Below are 24,981 nucleotides of genomic sequence, written 5' to 3' on the forward strand. Positions count from 1 at the left end.
CGCATTTGCTCGAGTTAGAGCCATTAGCGTTGTAAACTCCTAACCGGACTTTTCTTGCCACATAACTTGAAAATCAAAAGTAATACAGTTTCACATAAGCGAGCCGATTCACAGCGTCACGGCCGCCATGAGCATCAGTGATAAGGCGAGACATAAAAGGAAAAAGAAGTTCGCTAGCAGTCAAACCTATCGGCAAAAGTGCAATTAGGCATGTAACAGGGGTGATAGCCAAAGGGGTAACAAAACATCCCCAAGGAGGGGACAAACGTAAACCATTTACCAATGTCATCAAAGGATTTTTTGAAGGGCAAGCCCACAAAGGAGTTATAGGGGTGGGTGTTGTTAATGGCCCAGATACATACCAACACGTCGGAAAAAGCAGCGCATGCGCGTTGCTATGCTCGACCTAAAAATGGCCTCAGCGGTTTAATATTGCGTTACATGGGAGGGAAAATATATTACAATATAGTTTCACCATAAAAAGCAGCAAGATTGTTCTAAGAACACCTATCAAAAGCACAGTTGTGTTCCCCTTGGTAAGCACCTTTTTGACTGAAAGGTTCGGTAAAGGACACAATTGCTCTTGATGCTGCTGTGGCAAAGTTCCGTATCCTGATGGACGTATAGGCAAGCAAGGAAAAGACGGACATTATGAAAATTAACAAACATGTATTTATGCCTGTGTCACTCTTTTGGAGGTGATCCACAGTTATGTGAAGACTCTGATCATGAAGCCAATTTTTGCAAAGTGCCCAGGATCTCTTTTCAATTTAGCACTCTATTGGTACTTTTCTACTAAGAAGTGCTTTGTGGTTTTGGCTATTAAAAGATGGTGTAACATAAATTAGGCTTCGCAAAAGGTTAGGGGTTAACGGGAGTTTCTGTCCTGCCCAGATAACATTTAAGTGCTTTATCTTGGGTAGATCTTAAGGCGCTGCTCCACAGGGTCCTCACTGATCTGCGATTTTAAGAAGACTGTCTCAGAAAAGTGTCCTGATGGCAAATGCAAAATGGCAGCAGCTTTGGCATGCTTTTGGATTACCTCTTCTTTCACAAGATCTGCACCAGATTTCCATCAAAGTAAAGGTACTGTTATAACCCCGAGAGGTCCAGCATCACTTTAGGAACTTTCATAGGTCTTTATTAGTGACCAATGTAGTGTAGAAGAACAGCTTTTTCTACTGGAGTTTTTTTTTTAGATTTCGCCTGCGTGAAGATGCGCTAGTGCATGCACTCTCGCTTGCAAGACGTGTGTTTTGAGTAATGAGCTTGGAGCCATCCCATTCTTTACCATTAGTTGCCGTAATTGTCGCTCTTCTTTGCTGCCTTCTACTTGGGCAGAGCTTGCCAAGCGCCACTTCCTTTTCTCTCTGTGGTTCATGGACCGATTGTTTTCGTTATATTAGTGTGCTTCCTCTGTCCATCTACTGCTAGCGCTGTGATTCAGGTAGGATTCGTTTTCTCCCTCTAACTCTCCATCCGTCTTGTTTTTAATCCTTCCCTCCCACCCTGCATACCCCACCCTCCACCATTTTGCTTTTTATCCCTCACACCATGAATTCTGCTTTTACATACATCCATTTGGCTTTCATTCCTTCCCTCTCACCCTCTGACCATTTTGCTTTTATTCATCTATCATCCCTCCTACCCTCAGTCCAACTCACCCACCCTCGTTCATTTTGCTTCTTCCCCTACACCCACTTCTCAAAAAAAAAAAAAAGTTAAAAATGCTCTGTGAGTTGCTTGGGTGTGCCTGCAGCAGAGTTTGTGTGGCAAGGGCTGAGCAGCTTTCAAGACACTCTTAAAGGCACATGCACTATCCATCTGCAATCCCAGCAACCAAATGGAGTCAACCAATTCAGGTGATGGCTTATAGTCTCTTGACTGCGGAGCCACTGGCAATTGATTATGACATTTTAACGCGTGGAGGATGCAAAACTGATTCTTTTGTAAAATTACTGTACGCTTACAGCGATCTTGCACTGCTTTGCTTTTTGGAAGCAGGAAGAGAAAGGTGATTTGTTTTTAATGTTTGGTTTATTTTCTTAATCACCATCCCCACCCAATTGCCAAAGCCAATAGCTCGCCCGTAAGTGAGACCTATAGGCATTGCCAATGCTTTCTTAACTTCAGCACCAGCATAGACATTGATGCCTCAGATGATAGTGGATCCTTACCCTCAGGAAACCACAAATGTCATGCCTCCAGTTACTTCATTTGATGACAGTCTTCCATCACTTTCACCACTGCTTCTCTACCGCAGAACTTCAGGACTGAAATGTGCAATGTTATCCCCAGACAGTGATGCCTGTGTGTCAGCCCTCCTCCAAAAGCTCTGCATTTCTTGAACATTTCTGGAACACAGGGCAGGGAGTGATAGATGCTGTCCTAGAGTTCTGCTGATACACTGACAGTGTCAGTCAGCAGGTAATCTGTTACATTTATCTTCCTGGAGCCCTTAAAGAGTTGGGAGGACTATTCAGCAGTTAGCTAGAAAAAACAATCCGTAAACTGACCAAACAATTAGACATACTCAAGGTGGATTCCTTGGCAAGGACAGGTTCCCCCATGGAAACCTATCATGCTAACTAGACATGGACCTGGAACTTCAGAAAGGGAGCATTTGGGGGCTATCACAACCTTTACTGTAGTTCTCTAAACGTATGAGGCAATCTTGAAGCATTGTTTGCAGAAGGGAATCCCTGGGACAGGGACTAACATTTCTTTTAAGATTTTCCAAAATGCATGGTAGTGAGTGTCACCACACAGGGCCTGAAGGAGAAACTCCGGGGAAAAAGAAGTTATCACTGGAATATGGCATATTATTTTCCAATTCCCTAGTTAATTCCTCAATTCTCAGTAGAAACTCATGGATCTACATGTAATCACCAGTTACTCCATACATCGGAGTTGCTAGTATCCCTTGCGTCACTATCACTGGGTATAATTCCAAAGCACTCAGAATGAGGCCCTAATGCCGACAAAAAAACACACAGGCCTCATTCATGGTATTAAATAAAAAACATTACTAAAAAACAATTGATCTGATTTAGAGTTTTGCGAATGGGTACTCTGTCACAAACTTAGCAGTTATACCATCCTTCTTATTTCAAGTGCATTATAGCCTAATGCACTTTTAATATAGCAGGCGGGAAATCTGTCATACAAAGTATCCATCCACCAAACTCTAAATCAGGCCCAATTGCTTTAGGTTTACAGAGAGGGTAATCTAAAGGGTAATATACGCAGAGTTTAAAAGTACTGATCAGTCAAAGACAACATTAAAAATGTAAAATGACAGCCAAACAAGAGGACTTTGGGCAAATGAGTAACACCACCCTAGATCGTCATCATTGTACAAGCATTCTTTCATATAGTGCACAACATAGCTGAAATTCACTGCCATCTATCTTCACACACCCAGTATTACCTTTATTATAAGTATATTTGAGAATTAAGAGCGATGATGTGTGGGGCCCAGAGTGTGGGCCACAAAGTTCATTTTCTTTTTTAAATGTTTCAGTATTCCTATTTTTTAAGTTACCTTGGTGTGATTAAGCACTCAGTCGTTCACAGCTAGTATTCATGTGTGCATACGTTTAGACAGAACAAAACAATACAGCCATTTTTTAGATGTTGCTACGGCGGGGAAAATATTTATACAATCTTAAATCAAAGCTTTTTTTGTGAGAAATTGAGCCATTTAAATGTTTTTTAATTGCTCTTTGATCAAAGAACAAAAGTCGTTGGTTATCCAGTTTTGCACTAGCAAAGTTTTGTAAAAATTATTTTTAAAACATAATTCTTGAAAATCACATTCTGCTCATGGATGTACCATGACATGCTGCTCACGGATGTACCACCAGCTAAAGAGATAACTGGACATGCGTGGTACATATACAAATAAAACAGCTACTAAAGATGCAATTGCTTTAAAAGATTTTCTGATCAAGCCTTTTTGTACAGAATTTTATGTTCACTGAAGAGTTTGGCTGAAGTGAGTGCTAGGCATAATTCAACTGTTCAGTTTAATCAGGTTTACAAACTGTTTCAAACATCCGTGAATGTGGGTTCCTTTCAGAAAGGCTGTAACTGAAGAAAAATAACTTACTGTAAATGCCTCAACATTCCTAGAACTTGGAGACCACCAGAGAGCCCTCACCCCAACACGTGCCACACGCAGACCGACAAAAACGTATTTATTGGAAGGATTTTTATTTATATCTTTTACCAATTATTTCATAAAACACAGACAGTAATAATTCACCTGCAAAAAACAATCTTCAAAAGATATTTATAAAAACCATTCCAATAAGATTTATTCATCAACCATAAATCAATGTGACAAGATCTCTTCCTGTCCTGAATCTCCTTTGGACCACACAGGTGAACCGTACCTCACCTGTATCCCTAGGGGGGCCTCCCCTGACTTCACTGTTCCTTGTGCTCATGCTTAGGGTTCCGACCCCTCCCCAAACACCAATCTGCCAAGGGGGTGTAACGGGGCAGCCAGGAGCGGGAGCCCCATGGCCACCCCAGCGATCTGGGCTCCCCCCGAAGCTGGTGTGTACATCCAGAGGCTGGTTCAGGACTTCAGGATCCTACCTCTGGTGTTATCCCGGGGCCCTTGCCTTGGGGACCCCTCTGTTGGTTATGGTGACTTTAGTACTTACTCTCCAACCTCAAAAACAAGGGAGTGGGTGGGTGGGACAACGCTGCCTCCGGTAATCCCGACCGCCGCACACAAAAAGGCCAAGCCTTTTTGGGGGGGGTGCTTAAATAGCCCCCCCCTCCTAGTGCACAGTGGTCGGATCCGGAAGCAACACAGCCCCCGCAAACTCCTCAGCATTACTTCCGCTCCCACACCTCACAAGGTGTGAGGGCGGAAGTAACCCTGGCCAGCCCAACGCACAACTAGTGCGGGAGGTTTGCGCCACGGCGGTCCCGAGCACTAAGGGGTCGCGCTCCCCCCATTTTGGGGGGTGGGCGCTTTACCAAAATGATGAAACGGATGACCAGTCAGTGTACATAGCAGAGGCACTGACCAGACAATGTGCAAGACCATTCCAAATTAAAGTTCTGAAATGGCTTGGATTTTGCTCAGCTATACTACCTTTATAAATTTCCTGGAAATCACTGTTTTCCTATATGGATAGGCTGGGGGTGTCAATTTTCTCTTCAGTGTCTTATTCTGGGAGCATAAACACTGGTGATCTGCTCAGCACTCTGAGGCTGTGAAAAAAGTGGAAGAATATGTGGTAGTCTGATGGGCTTCATTGCCATGGACAGAAATGTGGCAATTTACTGAATGAGAGAGTCTGTTAGATCCCCCCTCATCCCAGTGGGTCTCAGTAAGGCCTGCTGATAATCCCTATCCAAACCTTCCAAATAGGCTAGATAATTGGTGGTCGATTCCAGTGTGCCATCCATCCTTCCACCAGTGAAGCATTATGGCCATAAGTGGAAATGGTGGGAGTGGATTTGCTAGAGGACTCTGCACTTTATTCCACACAGATCTGTACTGTAAGAAATTTCAACTCTTCGTGGTGAACACACAGATTTTGCTATTACTTTGCATATTCTGTAGTTTTACCTCTGCTAGGCTGTCGCCTGTGGCACATGACTCAGCCATTTATGCAAATTCCAAAATGGCATTTGCTTCACTTCCTGTGCAGTCCATCAGAGCCAATAACTTGATAACACCAGGCAAACAATCTAATGTTCAAAATATTAATAAGCAGTGCATTGTAAATTAGATTTTGGCCCGATCTGGGCCGATGCGCACTTATGTTAGACAAGAGGAGGAAAAGTTGCAAAGTATCCACCTTCCTAACACTGTTTCAAACTGAGTTTTGCCATCTACAGATGGCTGGTTGCCAACAATCTTCTAAAATACTATCCATTTTAATTATGGTACATCATTCGATGGTAGCTAAATTACAAGACTTATCTTTGTGCCATGGAGTCTGACATTTGCTATTGGTGCCTTCATAGAGCTGAAGGGTCCTTAATACAGAGAGGGTATGCAGTTTGCTGTAAAGACTTCCTGTTGCCTGCATTTTTGGAGGTTGGAGCCATGGCAGAACCATATCCCAACGTGTGGTGACTTGACAGAAGGTGTACCAAATGGTAAGAATTTCATTAAAGCTAAACGTGTCCAGGTAGCACTGCCGGTGCCACTCAGATATTCTTAATATTATTGGGATAGTTGGTAATTTTACATCCAGGGAAAACCTTTACAGACTTCCATAGGATAAATAAGGAGTAATTGCAGCACCCATCTAAAAACAATATGCAGTTTCACTGGGAAAGGGTGTGCCTTGCCCCCCACTTGTAGGAAATTTACTCCTGCAAAAGCATTTCAGTTCAGGCTTAGGGGACCGCAGGTCGAGGCCAGGGAGATTCATCCAGCTGAGAAGGAAGGTGTTTACTCAACAACTTCCTCCAAGTCCAAAAGTGAAATGTTTAAGGTGCTCTGGCCCCAATTTCAAGAGGGCTGAGTGCACTCAAGAACTGACCCAACCTGATGTGGGTTTTTGAGAGAATGATTATTTTAAGTACTAACACTTGAATGCTGATCTAATTTTCATTATTTATGTGTAATTTTATTTAATACATGTGTACTCTATTACAACATAAGCAGGACGTTTAGTTCTTTATTTAACTATATTATTGCTTGAAGTCTTGCCACACCACTTACTCAGTGCATAGCTCTGAGGGGCAGGCATTGGCTAAGGTACCTTAACAGAGCCATGTATAACCCCTATGGAAAAACAAACTGGTTTATCCTGATGGTTCCCGAACTAGGTGGGACTAGAGTTTAGTCACAACTTATCTCAAGACTCTGGGAGTCTGCTACGTTCACTGCCAGCCGGATTTCCTTGTTGCGTTTTTTTGTAGTTGTTCCATTTCGATTTTTTAATCATGTGTTAACAGTCCAGTGGTGTGCTGGCATACAGTAATTATTGTGGATTAACTTCACGCTCTTACCTCAATGCACTTGTTTTCATTTATTTGCATAATTGCATGTTTAATGTACACAATTAAGTTCCAAGATTAATGGATAGAACACCAAGTCAGTTATTTGATTTATGCTTAGTACTTGTTGATCTGTGTTTAAGTTAAGTATTTTAGGAAAAGTACAAGGTTTGCAGGTTCTAATACAGGAAACCATACTAAACAAAGTATAGCCCTTCTTGCAAACTTTGCATGTTCAAAAAGCTCATCATTATATGTTGTACTTCCAATGAAGGGGTTACCTCCATGGGTCTTTAATTAACAGGCACTTGTAATTAGCTTCCCTTCCTTATACCACAGTTGGTGTGCTCTGAACTTTTGGAGATTTAAAAAACATTTCTCTTTGGCTACTTACGGAAGCAGTCCTTTAAAAATAAAAATACATTTAAAAAAAGAAGTACTCTGCTACAAAAAAGTAGCGCACACTCATATTACCTCATATGATATTTAATTCACCCACGTATTGGCAAAGCGAGCGCCTCTCAATTGCACTGTGTGAAAAGCTACGTGGACAGTTTCCAGAAAGTGGCCTTCAGTGGAAGGGAGGTGGAAGACCGCAGCTAGCGGGGCTGCAAGTTTCTACTGTGAGCCCTTGCCAGGTCTGGACAAGCTACTTCTGCTGCTGACAAATCAGCAAAGGCTCTGTGTGCAGTAACAACCTACCTTACCTTGCTCTTGAGAATGCTTGCACCAGACAGCCAAATTCTCTCGATAGCCAGATGCTAAAACCAACCTTAAAGCACCAAAATATGTAGTTGCCTAAAGTGAAGCAACCTGAAGAAGTTTAAAATTGCTGCAAAGAGTTTTGAAAGAAGTTAACAAAATCGAAGTTTGTGCACTAAATACTTTCAATGAGGCACTTAGAATTTTTAAATCATATTTTTTTCTGCCAATCAAAGCGCAGCGTTGTATGGTGTGTGTAATGCTAATGTAGTGCATGTAGCACAGCACACATCGGCAGACAATTTTTTTCGCAGGAAGAGGAGATACAGGTCGTTCTCTTATTCCTCTGCTGAGATTACATATACCCCGGAGATTATGGTAGGGCTGGCATGTTGGTGTGGTGCGTAACGTAATCTATTACCTCACATCATAGCTGCTTTTCACTAGAGACAGCGGCAACAAAATTCTAGCTCAGATTTCACATACTGGCCTACCAATTTACTCTGTGGCATAGCTTTACACCACAAACTGGCAAAATGTTCTCACGAGTGGTAGCTGGTGCTGACACCAGCCGTTTTCTCAAGAGTTTACTTGAAATGTTTTTCCTTGTGACTGTGAAAGAGGATGGATATTGGCCGGGGTGTACTAAGAACTTCTCAAAGATCAAACAGGACGGTCCTCGAGCTGCCCAGGCGGGATGCCTCTAGAACAGTCAAGTGAACAAGATGTGCATCTAGGGGGTATTCTTTCCTTACAAGGTGACTTGGAGGGAGTTGATGCAGCATAAAAAGGTCTCTTGCTAGACGCAGTTTTAGAAACACATTTTTAGATTGAGAGATGCAATAGGGGAGGAATATGAACACTTAAATCAAGTGGTCCGCCACGAGCAACAGAGCACCCTCAATGCCTTTCCAGCATTGGCTTGAGTTTAATGGTCAGTTTGCTCCTGGATTTTAATCACTGTTTTTCTTAAAACTATTTAAAGAGACATGAACATCTTGAATTTCACATGGGAAATTAAAGACAGGAACGTTGAAAACTGTGAGTAGAAATAGTATTTGTGAGAATTATGGGACATTTACGGCACATTTACTTCACACAGCCATATATTACATCATATTCTTCTTACAGCATCACAGAACCAAAGTAGAGAGCAGAAGGTGCCTCACTTGGCAACTTCTTAAAAATTATCCAAGGGGTAATCACCCCATATAGGAAACCAGATATAATTGTTTTACTTTTAAGTTCAGTCTATAAGACGTTTTGCAGCATCCTGGCACCTGGCAAAAGACCGAAAAGTGTAGAAAACAATGAATTGCTGTTACGAGCCTTTTGGCACTCCCACCTTCGTCCATCATACTTTCAGTAAAATGTAAAAAGGCAGTGTAGTCAGCCCATGAGGGAATTTAGTTTATTTTAACCAGATATGGAGAACTTTCCTTGGTCTTTAGTTAATGATTCACAATACAGTCATACCTTTCTGGAGCACAGGGAACAAAAACATTTTTACGTGATTTGTTTTGCATTTTATAAGCAATTTACACACTTACGGAAACACATCAGCTTGGTCGATTAAGGCATTAATTTAATAGTGCAGGTAAAGCCGAAGTAACATTTTAAGAATGTCCACCGAAGTATGGTTCTGTGGGTATTCACCACTGATTATATATCTGCAATGCTGATAACTCATCACCCCAACCTTACCGGGGAACACTCGGTATCCCACTTCTAGGTGGCACTTAAAAAAGCACAAGGCCTGCCAAGTATGGGTTATTTGTTTGTCAATGACATTACCTAGTTTCTAAATGCGCCAAGAATTGCTTAGGGAACCAGGCAAGGATTTTGCACAGAGTTTGAAACTTTGTAGGCAAATTAAGTCAAAGTTATGCATAGCGAATCAGCACCTTTCTATTTTGGGGGAAAACACAGTTACTGAGGGGAGCACACTTTAAATTATAATTATTCTGTCGTCTCGATGAACACTTGAAAACTCACTGGCACGCTTTGATAAGGTGAGAAGGAGTGCCCTACTTAATTTGCAGACGTCACGAAAAGTACACATAAATTTACTTTTAGGAGACAAGAGCATGGGCGCACTTGGTTTTCAGAACGCCTGAAGGCTAGGGAAAAGTGTCAGGGCCAGGATAACAAGAGCAGCTTGGAGAGCTCTTGCTCCCTGCAGAATGGCGTGTTCTCACCAGTGGAATGTGAAAGATTTGCCTTCCTTAGAAAAAGAAACACCAAGAAATGGAAACTTATTTCAGAGTTCTCAGAAACAGAGTGATAATGCCAGGACATGGCTTGCTTATTCAAAAAGTCATTAAAAAAAACATAAATCACTGTAGCTTAATTGGGACTCCATAGTTTACACCAAAAGCATCCTGCAGATGAGGTCTTAACGTTTAATAAAACATTTAATACGACCTTTTATGACATCTTTCATTAAAAAAAAATTAAATATGCACATACAAATACATTCATTGACAGTTTTCATTACCTTAAACTGCAAGTAATCTTGATGCTCAGCAAAGGATTAAATGTATTATTTAAAAAAAATCTAAACAGGGTGACATGATGGTCGGGAGGGATTTAAATTTGGTATGGGACCCTGCCACGGACATAAGTTCTGCTTAGTTCCATGACGGGGGAGCCATGTCTGCCCAATTGAAAATAGATAACTGATCTGGGCCTTGTAGATGGCTGTTCCTACACGCATCCTGATGTCAGAGACTACTCCTTCTATTCCCATGTCCATGCCTCTTACTCTCTGATTGATGACCTTTTTGTAACTCATCCCCTGCTCTGCACTCTTGACACCTCTGAGATGTCGGTTATTTCTATATCTGATCATGCACATGTTGCATTGACCTGGTCACGTGCTTCCACTTACATGGGGGGCAATCCGCAATGGCACTTGCCTCCACAGATACTTCGTGAACCGGTTGATGTTGAGGAATATATACGTTGGGGCATAGTCGATTATTTCACATACAACACATTACAAGATGTGTCCCTGCCTAGGCTTTGGGATGTGTCTAAGGCCAATATCCGTAGGGTGATATCCTCTGTGGCGATAGCACGAAGCAGGGATGCACGTGTAGTGGAAGACAACTAAGCAACAGAGCTAAAGACATTGGCAAACCAGAATAAGGTGGCTCCCTCGCAACGCAATTAAAAAGGCAGACAGTGGTCCTGCAAGGACAGATGCGAGCCCATGGATCACAACGTTCACTCTTGGCATTTAAGTAGGTACACTCCTGGCCTGTAGGCTGCGCCAAGTACATGCGAAAGCCCATATCGCTAAGCTCCAAAAGTCAGAAGGCAGCTGGGAAATTACAGAGCACGACAAGCAGAAAGAATTTTACAACTATTACCAGAGGCTCTATGACAAAGTAGAGTCCTCACCTGCACTTTTGTGAGGTGAAGTTGGAGCCTCTCAGCTGCCAGAACGCGGAAGAGTTAGAGGCACCCATCTCATTGTAAGAGCGCTGTAAGAGAGCTGCGAGAGCTGCCCCTTGTTAAGACGCCCGGGCCTTACAGCATCTTGGGTCGCTTCTATAAGTTCTTCTTGCCTGAACTGGGTGAACATTTGCTCCGCCTCTTCAATTCTTTTACACAGGAGACAGGCCTCACCCCTACTATGGCAGCCTCAAATATCTTGCTTCTCCCGAAACCGGGCAAAGAAGTGACACTCTGTTCCTCTTACCGTCCTGTCACATTACTGAATACCGACACAGAGATATTTACTAAGATCTTGGCCCAAACCCTTCCTTCCATACCTCAGAGACCCAGATCAGGTAGGCTTTATTCATAATAGACATGGGGCAGATAATGTTCGATGAGTGCCGCACCTGGTGGAAAAAGCACAGCAATACCATATTCAACCTGCCTCCTTTCACTCGACATGGAGAAGACGTTCAATCAGGTTAATTGGGGATTTCTTCAGGCAGTCCTGCTCAAGGAAGGCTTGGGACCAAACATGACCTCTAGAATAATGGCCTCGTACATTGCCCCCAGGGCAACCGTCCGGGTCAATGGATATCACACTAACCCAATCACCATCTGTAGAGTTATGACACAAGGTTGTCCCTTGTCTCCTTTATTATTTGCACTGGATGTAGAATTGTTGGCTACTACAAATTGGTATTTTGACGACATTAAGGGCATATATACCCTTTGGCGGCCAGATGCACAGAGCAATTTGTTTGCTGATAACCTCCTCCTCACACTTTCACAGCCGGCCACTTCCCTTCCAACAGTAGACACCAGTCTAAACAAATTTGCTGCAATTTCGGGATTCAAGATAAACATATCTAAATCATGTATACTTAACCTCATCATCCATTCACCTGATGTACCCTAGCTATGGGAACTGGCCCCATTTCAATGATGATCTGACAAGATTAACTATTTGGACACTACCTCACCCCTACCCTTGCAACCTGGGCGTGTGCAAACTGGCCCTTCCTCCGCCGTGCCATCTTAGAAAACCCTCAGAGTTGGAAGCCTCTCCCTATTTCTTGGCTGTGTGGAATTAACGTATTCAAAATTAATATCCTACTCCGGGTTCTTACCTATTCCATACCCTACCCACTCCAATCCCTCAAGAAGATATTGTGAAACTACAGCACAATCTCTGCAAAAAAAATTATGGAATGGAAAGCGGCCTAGAATATCTATTACCCTTATTATGGAACCTCGTGTTGGGGGGGTGAGGACTGGGTGCCTCAATCTGCTGGACTATTATTGGGTAGCGCATCTGCAATACATCTCTGCTTGAGCGACACATGAGAGTGAATCTCATTGGTTTTACATGGACAGAGCGGTGGCCTGTCACTGCCTCTTGGATTAAGTATAGATACCCAAACATGCCTGGCCCGAAGTGCTTATATTGCCATCCCAACTAAAATCCTCATATTGCGAGAAACCCTGAGTTCCCACCGGCATTGTCCTCCAATTCCTTTAAACACTGGACAGACAGGGACTGCAGAACGCTTCATGACCTTTTTGTGGGGACCGATTTCAAATCTTTTGCCCAATGCAAGGAGGAGTACAACTTAGCTGATACTGCTAGACTACAATATCTCCAGCAGAAACATTTGGCCCTCCATCCCTCTGCATATCCTGCAGCAATTTGACAATACACTCTTTTTGAACTCTTAGTACGAGCTTATGGTGGCTTGAGATGGCTTATTTCCAACAGTTACTCAACAATCCAACACTCCACACCTCTTCACACCCACCAATATCAAACACGTTGGAGCGGGGCTGACGCTGAAGAGATTACACCTAAACAGTGGGACTCCCTGTAGCGCGATATCCCAAAGACATACCAGAGCATTGCACAATGGGAAAACGTGAATAAACTCATGTTCCAACTGTACTATACACCATCCAGGCTCTCCGCTATTACACTGGGACAGCTGATATATTTTGGCGCTGCCGCTGCACCAGAGGGGACTTTCATCACATATGGTGGTCGTGCACCCTTGTTACTACTTTCTGGAAAGAGATCCTCAGCCACATTAAAGTCACAGTGGGGTACCTTCTCCAATTGTCTCATCATATGGTGGTACTAGGGATACGTCACTCCAATATTACAGCAATGACAAAGGTCAAATGGTTGCTAATTAGTTACATGCTACATGGGGATAGACAAGTAATTGCCTTGGCCTGGAAACAGACAGCTATTCCTACCATGACACAGTGGATTGTTAGCCAATGGCACATTCTCGCCATGGAACAACTCTCCCACAGCTTAACTGGGACTGAAGCTAAATTACAAGCTATTTGGCGGTCATTACTACATTACATCACTCGTATCAAATTCTCCTATTTTACTTCCCCACGACACAGGGCCCTACAGCTATTCGCCTGATGGTTTATGGCTGGGAGAACTCACATGGCTACACATCTCACCCACCCGAGCAGGGAGTTACAACGGACCCGCGATTTACACTGCCGCTTGCCACAGCAGCAAGATATCTTATAGACCTGAATCACATTTGGCTTGCCTGGTTAATTGTTCTTGTTATGCTTTTACTCATGCCCTCCTAAACCCTCCCTCAGTTACAAAGTGCTACTTACCATGCTCCCTACCTTTCCCCCCTCCCTCCCTCTCTTTCCGCTATGTACTTCAGGGTGATGGCAGACAGTATTCATTCATTGCCATATTGAGTTATACTCCGCCAGTATACATTACTGTTTTCTCAATGGTGTCCTGTACCCTTGCTTTGAAACCTTGAATAAAGAGATACAAACAAAAAAAATACAAACATTTGTCTGCCGACCAATAATGGCTCTAGGGGGATGCAATCTGCATATAGAATATTGTTGTATCATTATTATACTTTTAGATGGCCAAATTCTGAATTACGAAGCTTAAGCAGTGTTTCTACGAGCCATTAATCTGTCATTTGGTATATTACTAGTGAACTGTTCCCAGAAAACCTAGCATGTTTCAACAAAGTGCTTCCTTTAGCTCAAAGTTTCACCATATATCAGCTAGCCAATCAAAACAAATCCAAATTCCTCATACCGAGCAGGGAATGATCTCAAATATTCGTGCAATGGCACATCCAGATTTAGTTATATCTACACACACACACACATCACCACGCAACAACAAAACACATTAAACTCAACCAAAAGAAATTTCAGGTCCACATGTTAACCAATCTAAATCACTGTTGAGCTCCATGAGCAAATTGTCGAAATGTAGGCCGTAATGGTCCAGATTTAGGTGGCAAACGAGAGTTAATAAACATTAAAGCATAAAGACAGCTCACACCAATGACATGGGATAGTTGAATATTATGAGGGTAATAGATGAAATGAGGAGACCTATGTTTTGTGGTCCTCCCCGACACTGACGGTAATTGGGAGAATAGCATGAGTCAAATGACTATTTTGTTGAAGTGCCTGTACTCCCTTCAGTGAGTAGTTTGCCGGATGGCAGGAGATATTTTCTATCAACAGACAAATTGGTATCTTTGCCTGTGTGGCCAGGGTTTGTAGGGAAAGGGAGACAAACAACGAGTACATATGGAAACGATTAAAATTGCTCAATTTAGATTCTTATTACTTAACTGTGCAGTTGTAACTCCAGGTAGATTGGCTCGATGAAACCCCCAATCAGGAGAAATCTTTGCTGTTTGGGTGTTATGGAGGAGTGTAATCGTCCTGTTTCTTCATGTCCTCGTAGAAACTGAACGGACATGGTGCCCATCTGATTCAGCATATGGCACATATCCCACAACAAACTACTACTAGGGGAAAGACTGTTATTGGAGCAACAATGTTTCACAAAAGTGCATCAAAGTAGAGTCTGCTGTGGGCAGCCCCCTTGCAAAGGGAAGCTGAAGGTGCAGGTTGGCTGAGGGGGCATACGCTTTATTGAGAGATCTGTATGAAGATTGGCATATTATTTGAAGCAGCTAAGGTAAAATTTGGATTGGATGTGGGCTTATTCCAGAGGTGTAGCTATCATTGGTACAAAAGATGTAGCGGCACTGGGTTCCACAGGCCTGTGGGTCCCACTAAATCCTGATTATTGCATTAATTTACTACCCAAATAGCAGTCGGAGGTAATTTTTCTATCTTGCGCGAGGGCCTATGGCGCCCTGGCTATGCCACTGGTCAAGTCTTGTTGTACACACTGAACCAGGTAATCCAATCTAATTTGAATGAGAAGACCCCCGGAGTCACGCTATTTTTGGACTGCTACTTAAGGGTGTCTGATTTCAACGAAATAATTAGAGCGTTACGAAGTGAAAAACAAGCCCTGCAGTTAAGGATTAGGAACAAATGGGACACAGAACCAGATCAACAACTGACTCCCATTGGCTCACCTGGAGTTGCTAAGGGTGCTTTGCCATACTACTGAATGCACAAGTAATTCAAGATTTAAACCTACTCACTGCAAATTGTTGGAAAGAGTGTATTCTACACCCAAGATCCTAAATAGGGCATACTCACATATCTAGGATGTGAAATCAGCAAGACAGGTCTGATACCTATAAGCTGTCTGATACCTATAAGCTAGAAATTTCCTGTGGTAGTACGATATTAGAAATATCAGGTTCAAACAATCAATTAGGTGATGGTTTCTATGCTCCGTTGCTCACTAATGCAATGTACAGTGGGACAACTTCCAAAAGCAGAAAAAGGGAAAATGAGGTATAAATTTGTAGTTTGAGCTCTAATTCTGGATAAACAGTGGATAATAATGTATTGACTTCAGAGATGAGGTCCATTTTTTCAGAAATGGTGTAACAATGTAATTGAATGGGTTGTGTAAGAGGAGAGAACAATGGTTATGGATCACCCTGATGAACATATGATTAAAGATATGAGTGTCTGGGTTCAGATTTTGAAGAGTCTGATAATTGCTCAGTCAACCTTGATAAATATGTTGCTTCGGAATCCTAATGGGAGTAAGGGAATCATAGGAATATCTTAGTACACTTTCTCTGAAAATTATCCACTCGAAGCTGCATTCTAGATTGCCACTGAAATGTTATATATTGTCATATTGTTAAACACACACACATTCGAAGGCACCATAGGGTGTACCTCCCGACTCAAAATTTTATACGTGGCTAAGCATTTACCACCTCAGCAGTATCTCCATTCATGTTACACTGTCACAGGTCTATTCCCTCTACTATCTTCATAGTATTCATCCTAGAGAGGAGATAGTAAATCTAGCACGGCTACCTAAACACAGAATGGCATCAAATTAATTTAATGGGTACTGGCCCCTTAAAACATACCAGTCAAATGTGGCAATGGACAACTGCATTCCCCAGAAGAATACCATAAACCCCTCAGGCTTATGAATATATGTATCCAATGCTCCAAAAGATCCATAACACGATCTAACCAGCCACTATTAAGTGCAATTGATTAGTAAACCATACACTAGTTTTCTTCAGTTTTACTCACTATACAATATCTCTCATGTTTAAACCATTTGAAACACCACCAAATGCAATTGCAACAGGCCACTTAGATTCCAATCAAAAATAACCCCAAAACTGTATAGTGCACCTGGAATTCCAAAAAATAAAAATGTCGGGGCACTGGTTAAACAAATGCACATAGTATAAGGATTACGTCAGAATACTCAAGGAAGCTTTGAGTATACATATTATTAACCCTGGGCCTTGGTACTTGTTCCTTCAAGGAACCACATCACTTTACCACCTACTCCCACAGGACAGAGATGGGGGAGCAATTTTTTCTATGAGAATCCAAAAGTAGAAGAAGAAACCTAGTTAATTAATAGATATCATATCTCGACAAACTGATTCTGCTACAAGAACATCTGAAGCTGTGTTTCTGCTCACTGTCAACAATAATAGACTCAACCACATGCAGGAGGTAGATTATCGTATCCAGAATTTGTGAATAATCATCTGGAAAGATGGCTGCTTCATTCCACATCCACCAGTAATCATTTTAATGATGATGGAATCGAATTGCCAGAATGTATCACTCAATCGGGATACACAGGGAATTTCCTGTATCCAATGGGCTGTTAAAAAGTGGATGCAGGAGTGAGAATGAGAAAAGGGGGAGGTGCCTCCAGGAGGGTAACAGACCATCTCTGTCTCAGCTTCCTATTGAGGTGAAGGAACCTCTTCAATGAAATGTTGTATTCTGATGAAAACAATACGAAAAACAACAGCAGAGACGGTTTACAAACACAGCACGTCTAGAGATGTTGTTCCTATTCTTACACAAAAGTATTTTAAAATTGCTAAGTAAACTATTACAATATATCTAGATCTAATTTACATTTTGGAGAACAATGCAGGCCCTATCTGAATGGCTGTGTGTGCCCTCACGTCGTAGTGTATTGTCCCATCTCAGTGTATCTTTTGTTGTCCACAGTTAAAGGCAAAAATTATTTAAAATGTGATTCTTTTTTGTGCCAGTGGATATTAGTTATCGACTTCTAGAAGCAAGTATTAGGGGCAGTTGGAAATCCCAATTTTATTGCAGCACTTGTCTTCTTTTATATGACTGCTCAATATTATTGTGGCGGTTGGCATAGGCAGTAGGTGACTCAAGGAGAGTAAAGGAATGTGCACAATAGTGTCTGGAAGGTAAAGAATAAATAGTGGGATTGTCACTGTTCTTCTAAACAAGTGGCTCCGGGTGTAGAGACCTGAATTGTGCTGCCTTCATCCTTCTTTGGTATTTACATGCATGCTCTGATTAGAAGCATCAGAAAGTGTCACCTAAATTTCCAAATATATGCACGTGATCTCTAATAGGTGACACAAAACGAGGATCAAGGACCCCATTCTGCAGCGTCTACTGGTCTTTGAAAACTGGATAAGGCAGAGCATGCTGGCCCTGAAAAGCACAAAAATGAATATCTTTATATTGGACCTGAAATTCCAACTGTTACTCCCTTCCACATGCCCATCTCACCGGTCTCAATATCCCTGACATTGAACATTGAAACAAAAGCCAAGATTTTTTTTTACCAATCAGAACCGTTCCCTGAAAAAACTCTTTTTTTCAATTGTTAAGAATTGCACCTATTAACTCTCAAGAGCAAAGAACATCAATACCAATAGAACAACACAAACAAGGCTCACCTTGCCTAAGCTAGCATCCTCCTGAAAGTGAGATGTGGGTGCGCCCTGCATAGAAATATCCACTGAATTGCAAATTGAGTGTTCAAAACAGCCTCCAAACTGGGACACAATATTTCTCCAGATATCCCTTGACTATATTGGCTTTCTCTCACAAAACAGTAAGAAAATCATAAGACAATTTGAGTAAGAGTGCCAGTTTGCATCTAAAAGGGAATGCCAAACCACTTTGCAACCTGCTGTCCCTAGCTTTCAACACTCTACAACAGCGTACCAACATTTAATAAGGTTAGATAGTAAAACCATATCCTATTCATGGTAAACTTGCAACAGGGTTGCATTCCGAAAACTACTGAAGACTAAACTTTCAAAAAAAGCCTGTAGTGAGGGAGAAGTTTTGATCACTTTGAGGTCCTGGGACATTCACTGCGACATCCCTTGGTTCAGGAGATGCATTTGTCGGTAAGCAGTTTTGGAGATACAGGAACACATACAGCAACACAATCTAATTCTTGCTGATCTTCCTATGTGGATTCACACATACATGTTCTATGAATGACTTTGTGTTTCTGTTATGCAACCATGTTACAGTTGAACTGGTATAACCAATGAAGATGGAGCGTATGTAGTTCACCCAAATGTAAGAGTATTTATGTTTCTTCCTTCACACAACGCTAACATATCAAAACACAAGGCTCTAAAATCACGCTAGAGTAAGATGACTAATAGGAAAATGGGTTCAACAGTGACATGGAAGAAGACTGTATACTGTTAACAGTCCTGCAGATCTGTCCATTTCCAATGTGACTGTGTCAATGTAATTATAATCCGAGTTTGCCTCTCCCTCTCAGTTTCAGCGCCCGATCCCCAAGGATAACTAGCTTTTCAAATAAACTGCAACTATCTCTTAGAAGGTCCTCCTTTCCTAAACATTTCTCTTAGGGATTTTGCCCATTCTCATAATCTTACAATTAGGATGGTAGATGTGTTGTAGAGAACTGGTATACATAAAAAGTTGTGGTTTTGCAAATATGGCCCCCTATTGTCTCCAATAGAGACTACAACTCTTCATTTTGCGCAGATGAAGCGAGATAGCAGTCTAGCATCTTATAATTCTATGAATACATAAGCCAGTAATGCCTTATGTAATTGTGTGATAGTCCCTGTTTAAGGATTTTTTTCTTTAAGTTCTGTTGGAATTTTTGGTGAACATATGCTTCTTCAATTTCATCAGTGTTGCTGTGACTGATATTCAAACTTAACAAACTGCATGAGTACATACCTTTTGACCGATGAATGCATGTGTGTTGGTTATCGCTCAGAAAGAATCCAGCTTTACATCTGCATTCATAACTTCCCATTGTGTCAACACATATATGTTGACATCCTCCATTGTTAAAAAGACATTCATCAACATCTGTGGGGGGAAAATAAGCATCATGTCATTGACAAGGTTGATGGGTACGAGATCTTCTCCACACCACACAATGCAAACCAAGACAAACCTTTTTTCAGTATCACTGTTTGCTAATGAGAACACAATATCTGGTTTAGCAGAGAATCAGGAATTTGAAAGTCTAGCGGAGACCAATCCTAAATAATATCAGTGGCACAGCGAGTTTAAAAAAATGGGTGTTGCCAACATTCGAAGAGAAGTTTGTCTTCTTGGATCCGCAGCCCCTTTATAGAAAGTTTAATTGATCTGCCTATAGTTCTGAATTCACGAGCTGCTGCAGGAACAGATCTCAATGAGCAATTCAGCTTCTAAATTGGTCTTCATTTTGGTTCCTTTTTTTTTTTTCTCGACTCTCACTTCTTACCCACGATTAGAGCATCTAGTTTAGGGTACCTTGGACTTCCTGGAAGAGTTCCAAAGAGTCATAGGGAAGGAAAATTTCAATAATCACAATCCCTTTCCACTCAGTTCACCTGAAGTCAACCTGTCTTACCCATATAAAGGTCTCTCAGCTGGTACCACTGCTGCAGAAGGTAGGAAATAATTCACTATTGAATGCTGGTCAGATGGTGCGACCCTCATGACAGCAAGTGGTTTGGACTGGAGCATAATAGTGTGCCACAAGTGGAGGCACCAGAGTTGAGATGTGGGTAGCACACTTTAAGCTCTGCAGTGCACCGACCAGCACACTGCATGAAAGTCACCCAAGGTGGGAAGAGCAACCTAGTGAACCTTATACCATTCTTGCAACAGTCCTAACAGTGGATACAAGTTCAAAAACTCTCTTTTCCGCCCCAGAAAGGACTGCATTTGGAAGCAGGTCACAGACATGGCAATCTCTCTTGGAAGTGGACCTCAGAAAGTCATATCCGATCACTGAATCGTACTCCACCACTTAAAATCAAATATTTAGCTCACAATTTGGAAACTGCATGGAAGTGAAGCTATTGAGGCTTTCTGAGAAATTTGGTAAGCATCACTATTAATCTGTTCAAGTATTTTGGACTACAACAAAGTGAAGGGCTGGCATCATAGGTCAATGTCAAGAGTGACTTTAGAAGAGAATCTGGACGGGCCGTACTGCTATTTTCAGTGCTTTCTCTCGTATAAGTGTTCGTATCATACTCAATGTTAACATTTTATACCGTAGTTTAAATTCTGATAAAATTGTGTTGCATTCCTGAACTCTGCTTTTGGTTCCTGCTGCAGTGCAAGCACCTTGCAGGGGGGATTGGTGTGAAGAGGAATAAGGCATAACACCCAGTAACTGGGCAATGCACTCCCCTGCGTCTATGCAGATACAAGACAGTGGGGTGATGTCAACATGCTGGCCTTTGCATGCTTCGACATACACCTCTGGTGACTGGCAGGTCTCAAGGACTGGCCACTGTTGGCCACTATGTTAGCAGGAGCTGAATACTGAAAACGTTCTACAGGCTTTAACCAGACTACTTTGCTTCCATTTGTCTTAATAAACCTTCTAAGTTGCAGCATCTTCATTGACTCTGCCTCCAATTCATGTAATAAACAAATTGCAGTTTATGGCTGATGATGCTCTGGTTAAATATTTCTGCATGTAGGTTTAGAGAAGGAATTGATCGCACGATGACATGCTTCCTTAACACCAAAAATGCATTTCCTGTCTTTGTATCAACTGTAATTAGTCAGATATAAGAAATATACCACTATCGGGAGGGTCTACAGAGGAGACACAAAATCATATCAGATTTTACACAATGGATCGGGTACAAAGCAGCAGCCCCATCGCACCAGATTCTAACAATCTCTGCCAAGTATAGGAAGATATCACTGGATAGAGGACACAGTGCTCACAGTATGAGGACACACCTGCAGGACTCACTACTGAGCCTCCCACAGAAAATATAGATTCTTTATAACTGTTTTTCAAGAAATATGCCCAAGTTTGAGGTGAAAATATTTTAGTCCCTAAAGGCACTAATTTTAGCATGTACATTGTGGTTGGAATCAGGGGTCATGTGGCCTTCGATGACTGATATAACATGATCTACTGATGATGGCTGAAAACATTTCAATGACCTGGGTTAACTGGGATAGCACACTAGCCAAGCATTAGTACTGGATGACCCCCAAACTAAAACTGGTTATACGTCCACAATCACAGGTCATGTTCAAACTATTCCAGTGGTTTATGCTGGAGAGCGGAAACACCAGTTAGGCCAAGAGATTCCTAAGACTTTTAATAGTGTGTGGCTTCTGCTGCATAGGTACTCATCCTACATGGTCTGGATTCAGGGGATTCCCTCTAGCTGATGTAAAGGATTAGACCCAACTACAACTCCAGACAAGCAAGACTGTATTCAAACACTGGAGGGGCCTAAGTCAACCAATACTCCTTATGCCCTAGATCACCAAGGCAAGTATATGTGGGCAGAGGGGCAGGCTGGTTGCTGCACCTCAGTGCAGCAGGTACGGTCAGGGTTTCCCAGTGTGGCTTGGGACACTCTTCCATCACCCAAGACACAGGCTGGTATGGGGCAATGCTCTTCCCAGACAGGGTCGTAGGGCTTACCATTTAAGGACAAACTACACAGAGACCCTTTGAGGAAGTCCCACTTCTCTAAGGAGTGGCAAAGCACTCGGTCAGGGATCACTGGAATCAGTGGCTGGGCGATTCCTGGGATAAGGTGCCATTAGGGCAGGGTGCAAAAGAAAAGGGAAACCATCAGGGAACTATTAAAAGGTAGAAAGGACAGTGATATTAGCAACTGAACTGTTGTTCCTAGAGTACCACTTCCAAAAATAATGTTATGGATTAAGGCGAAAAGCACCCAGATATTTAATGATTACAGCAGCATTTAAAAGACAACTGTGATCAAGAGGTGAAAAGGGACCTTTTGCTAATAAGATGAGACGCCATATGTAGCTAGTCTGAAGTTCTCGTTTTTTTCCAAAGTGGCCTTTATCCCTGGAGTCACCTTCGAACAGAGCACCTTCTATTAAACGTGCCAGTACATCAACAGAACACCTTCCGCCCATCCCTTCAAGCATCAGCATACACAGCAGCACACTGTGCTAAAGCAAGTCTCAGGTCAGCTAAACATACATACACTGCCCGGTCAGTGTGTCACGATTGTGAAACTATGCTAAAAAAACAAGTATACAACTGAAGTTCTATACAAACCATAATCTGACTTAGTGCTTATCTTTCACTATGTTGAACAACTAGAAAACCACCATGCACATTTATACGTAAAATTCCAAATAGCCATTTTATTCAATTTCATTGTAGGTCTTATAAAGTAAATAAGGCGACAAGAGTCAATGAAGCTGTAAACGTTGTCCTTTCCTTGACAAAGTCACAATTGCCCTGGTCAGCAGAAAAAGACATCACTCAAATTAGCAAAATAAATTAAAAGGAATGCAAATGTATATTAACCGTGACAGCGCCACTGCCAGAAAATACAGGAAAATTAGCTGAAAGGGAAAACCTCAAAACAAGCCCAAAATAGTCTGACTTGAATTTGCAGCGAGTAGCACTTCATAACGAGCCCATTCTGTATGTTACTTGAAGGATAAAATGTATAAACAGAATTAATGATTGTGCCCAACTTGTGCACTTTTCATCGGCAGCAGATGTTTCTCCTTTGCCGAAGGACGCTAATGGAAGAGTTCTCGTCCCAAGTAAATAAATAAACGCTCTGTGGGCACAGATCCAGGACACATTTCTCGCCTCAAGTTAGAAAGTGCTCCTCAGCAAAGTCAACCTAAACTTGGTTGTTTCGAATGAATGTAATGCAAAATGGTAAAAAACAAGTAGCGGGGAACACTATCCAATGGGTCATCAGTGTCTCTTCTTAACCAAGAAAGCATTGGACTTTGAAGCACAGAAATCACTTAGAGGTTCCTGGCATGGAGCATTGTTCTGACACAGAAGTCCAATTCTGGATTAGAAGAGGGTTAATATTAAGTGATGTCCTCTCATATGACAAGCAGGCCCTTCCTACAGAGTCATTCTTTGCTGTTGTTTAAAAGGACTTAGGAAAATCCACTGTTTGTTTGGCAGCTTCAATCTGCATTCCCAAAGAGCAAAGACTCAGAGTTTGTTGTTGGAAAGGTAGGCCACAGTGCAACTTGGTTTTCTCCCTTATGCAAATACATAGCTTCCTGCCATCTAGGTCAATGCTTTCCCAGAAAAGTAAATGTGAAAATAAATATCTTTGCATTTCTCTTGTGCTCTCATTGGCCATGTGAAGCTTCTCTAGAAGTGTAAGCTCTACTCACACAGTTTAAGTCTAATTCCCTTTGTACTGAGAAGAAGCCAAGTATGTCCACTCATCCCACCAACTAGTCTGAGAACAGTATCTGTTATAGGTACACACAGACAATTCAATTCATGTAGTATGGTGCTGAAGTGAGGACTTTTTAAGTTTCAGTTTCTTATTAGGCCGGGGATGCAAGACAGAACCGGTAATTGCAATCTGGTCATGTAAGGGCCAGATTCTGAACAGCCCACTTAATTGAGATCTCTGTGAAAACACTTGTGTGCACAGATACAACAATTAAAAGTGGAGCAATATTTAGCAATCCTGGTATTTACTACGTTGATAAAGTATGCAACCCTTACTAAATTCTGAGAGGTCAAACCCCCTGGAATATAAAGCAAGAAAAAGATCTGGAGAATACATGGACATGGAGAATTTGGTGCAGTAACCATCAAAACCTGCAAGTTATACCCCATTTCCAGTGCAAAGCATAAGCTAAGCGATTATTTTTATAGCCGAAAAATTCGAACACCTTGGTGTCAGATTTTACTGGATGCAATAATTATCCCATTCAAACCTTGGCCACTAATATTCAGGCCCTTGTTTATTTTACCTTCTGAAACATCCGGCTTCCCCAGCTCAATGGTGTTGCTACTGAAAGAATCAGTGTTACCTTACCATAAGGGGCCTCGTGGGTTCTAGATGGTGGATAGAAAATGTCTGTTTTTCGTTACTGGTGTGTGCATTTAAAGGTTAAAAACGTTCAATTAAAATGTTTAAAAAAATCGATATAGACAAATAATACAGAAAGAAAGACACACTGATTTTTTTTCAGGTCAACAGGTTACTACAATACTAAACGTGCACAGTTTCCATTCGTACTTTGTACGGTTTGCAAAATACTCTAAAAAAAAAAATGTGCCGTGTTAAAAAAACAAGAAAAAAAAAACATTCAAGTTTATCTATTGCCTGTATTGTTTGCATAAAAATC

At 41.8% G+C, this 24,981-nt stretch overlaps 1 protein-coding gene across 7 annotated transcripts in view; it reads right to left on the reverse strand.

Annotated features, from left to right (window-relative positions):
• The window catches only part of SCUBE2 (signal peptide, CUB domain and EGF like domain containing 2), a 369,914-nt gene that overhangs the window by 305,946 nt on the left and 38,987 nt on the right, over positions 1-24,981 (reverse strand). For all 7 annotated transcript variants that reach the window (XM_069223650.1, XM_069223648.1, XM_069223647.1 and 4 more), the window contains exon 4: positions 19,573-19,707. In XM_069223650.1, coding sequence (XP_069079751.1) covers positions 19,573-19,707 — 135 coding nt within the window. The remainder of the gene's footprint in view (positions 1-19,572; positions 19,708-24,981) is intronic.

Source organism: Pleurodeles waltl, chromosome 3_1 (genome assembly GCF_031143425.1).
Source record: "Pleurodeles waltl isolate 20211129_DDA chromosome 3_1, aPleWal1.hap1.20221129, whole genome shotgun sequence".
In the NCBI taxonomy this organism is placed as follows: Eukaryota; Metazoa; Chordata; class Amphibia; order Caudata; family Salamandridae; genus Pleurodeles; species Pleurodeles waltl.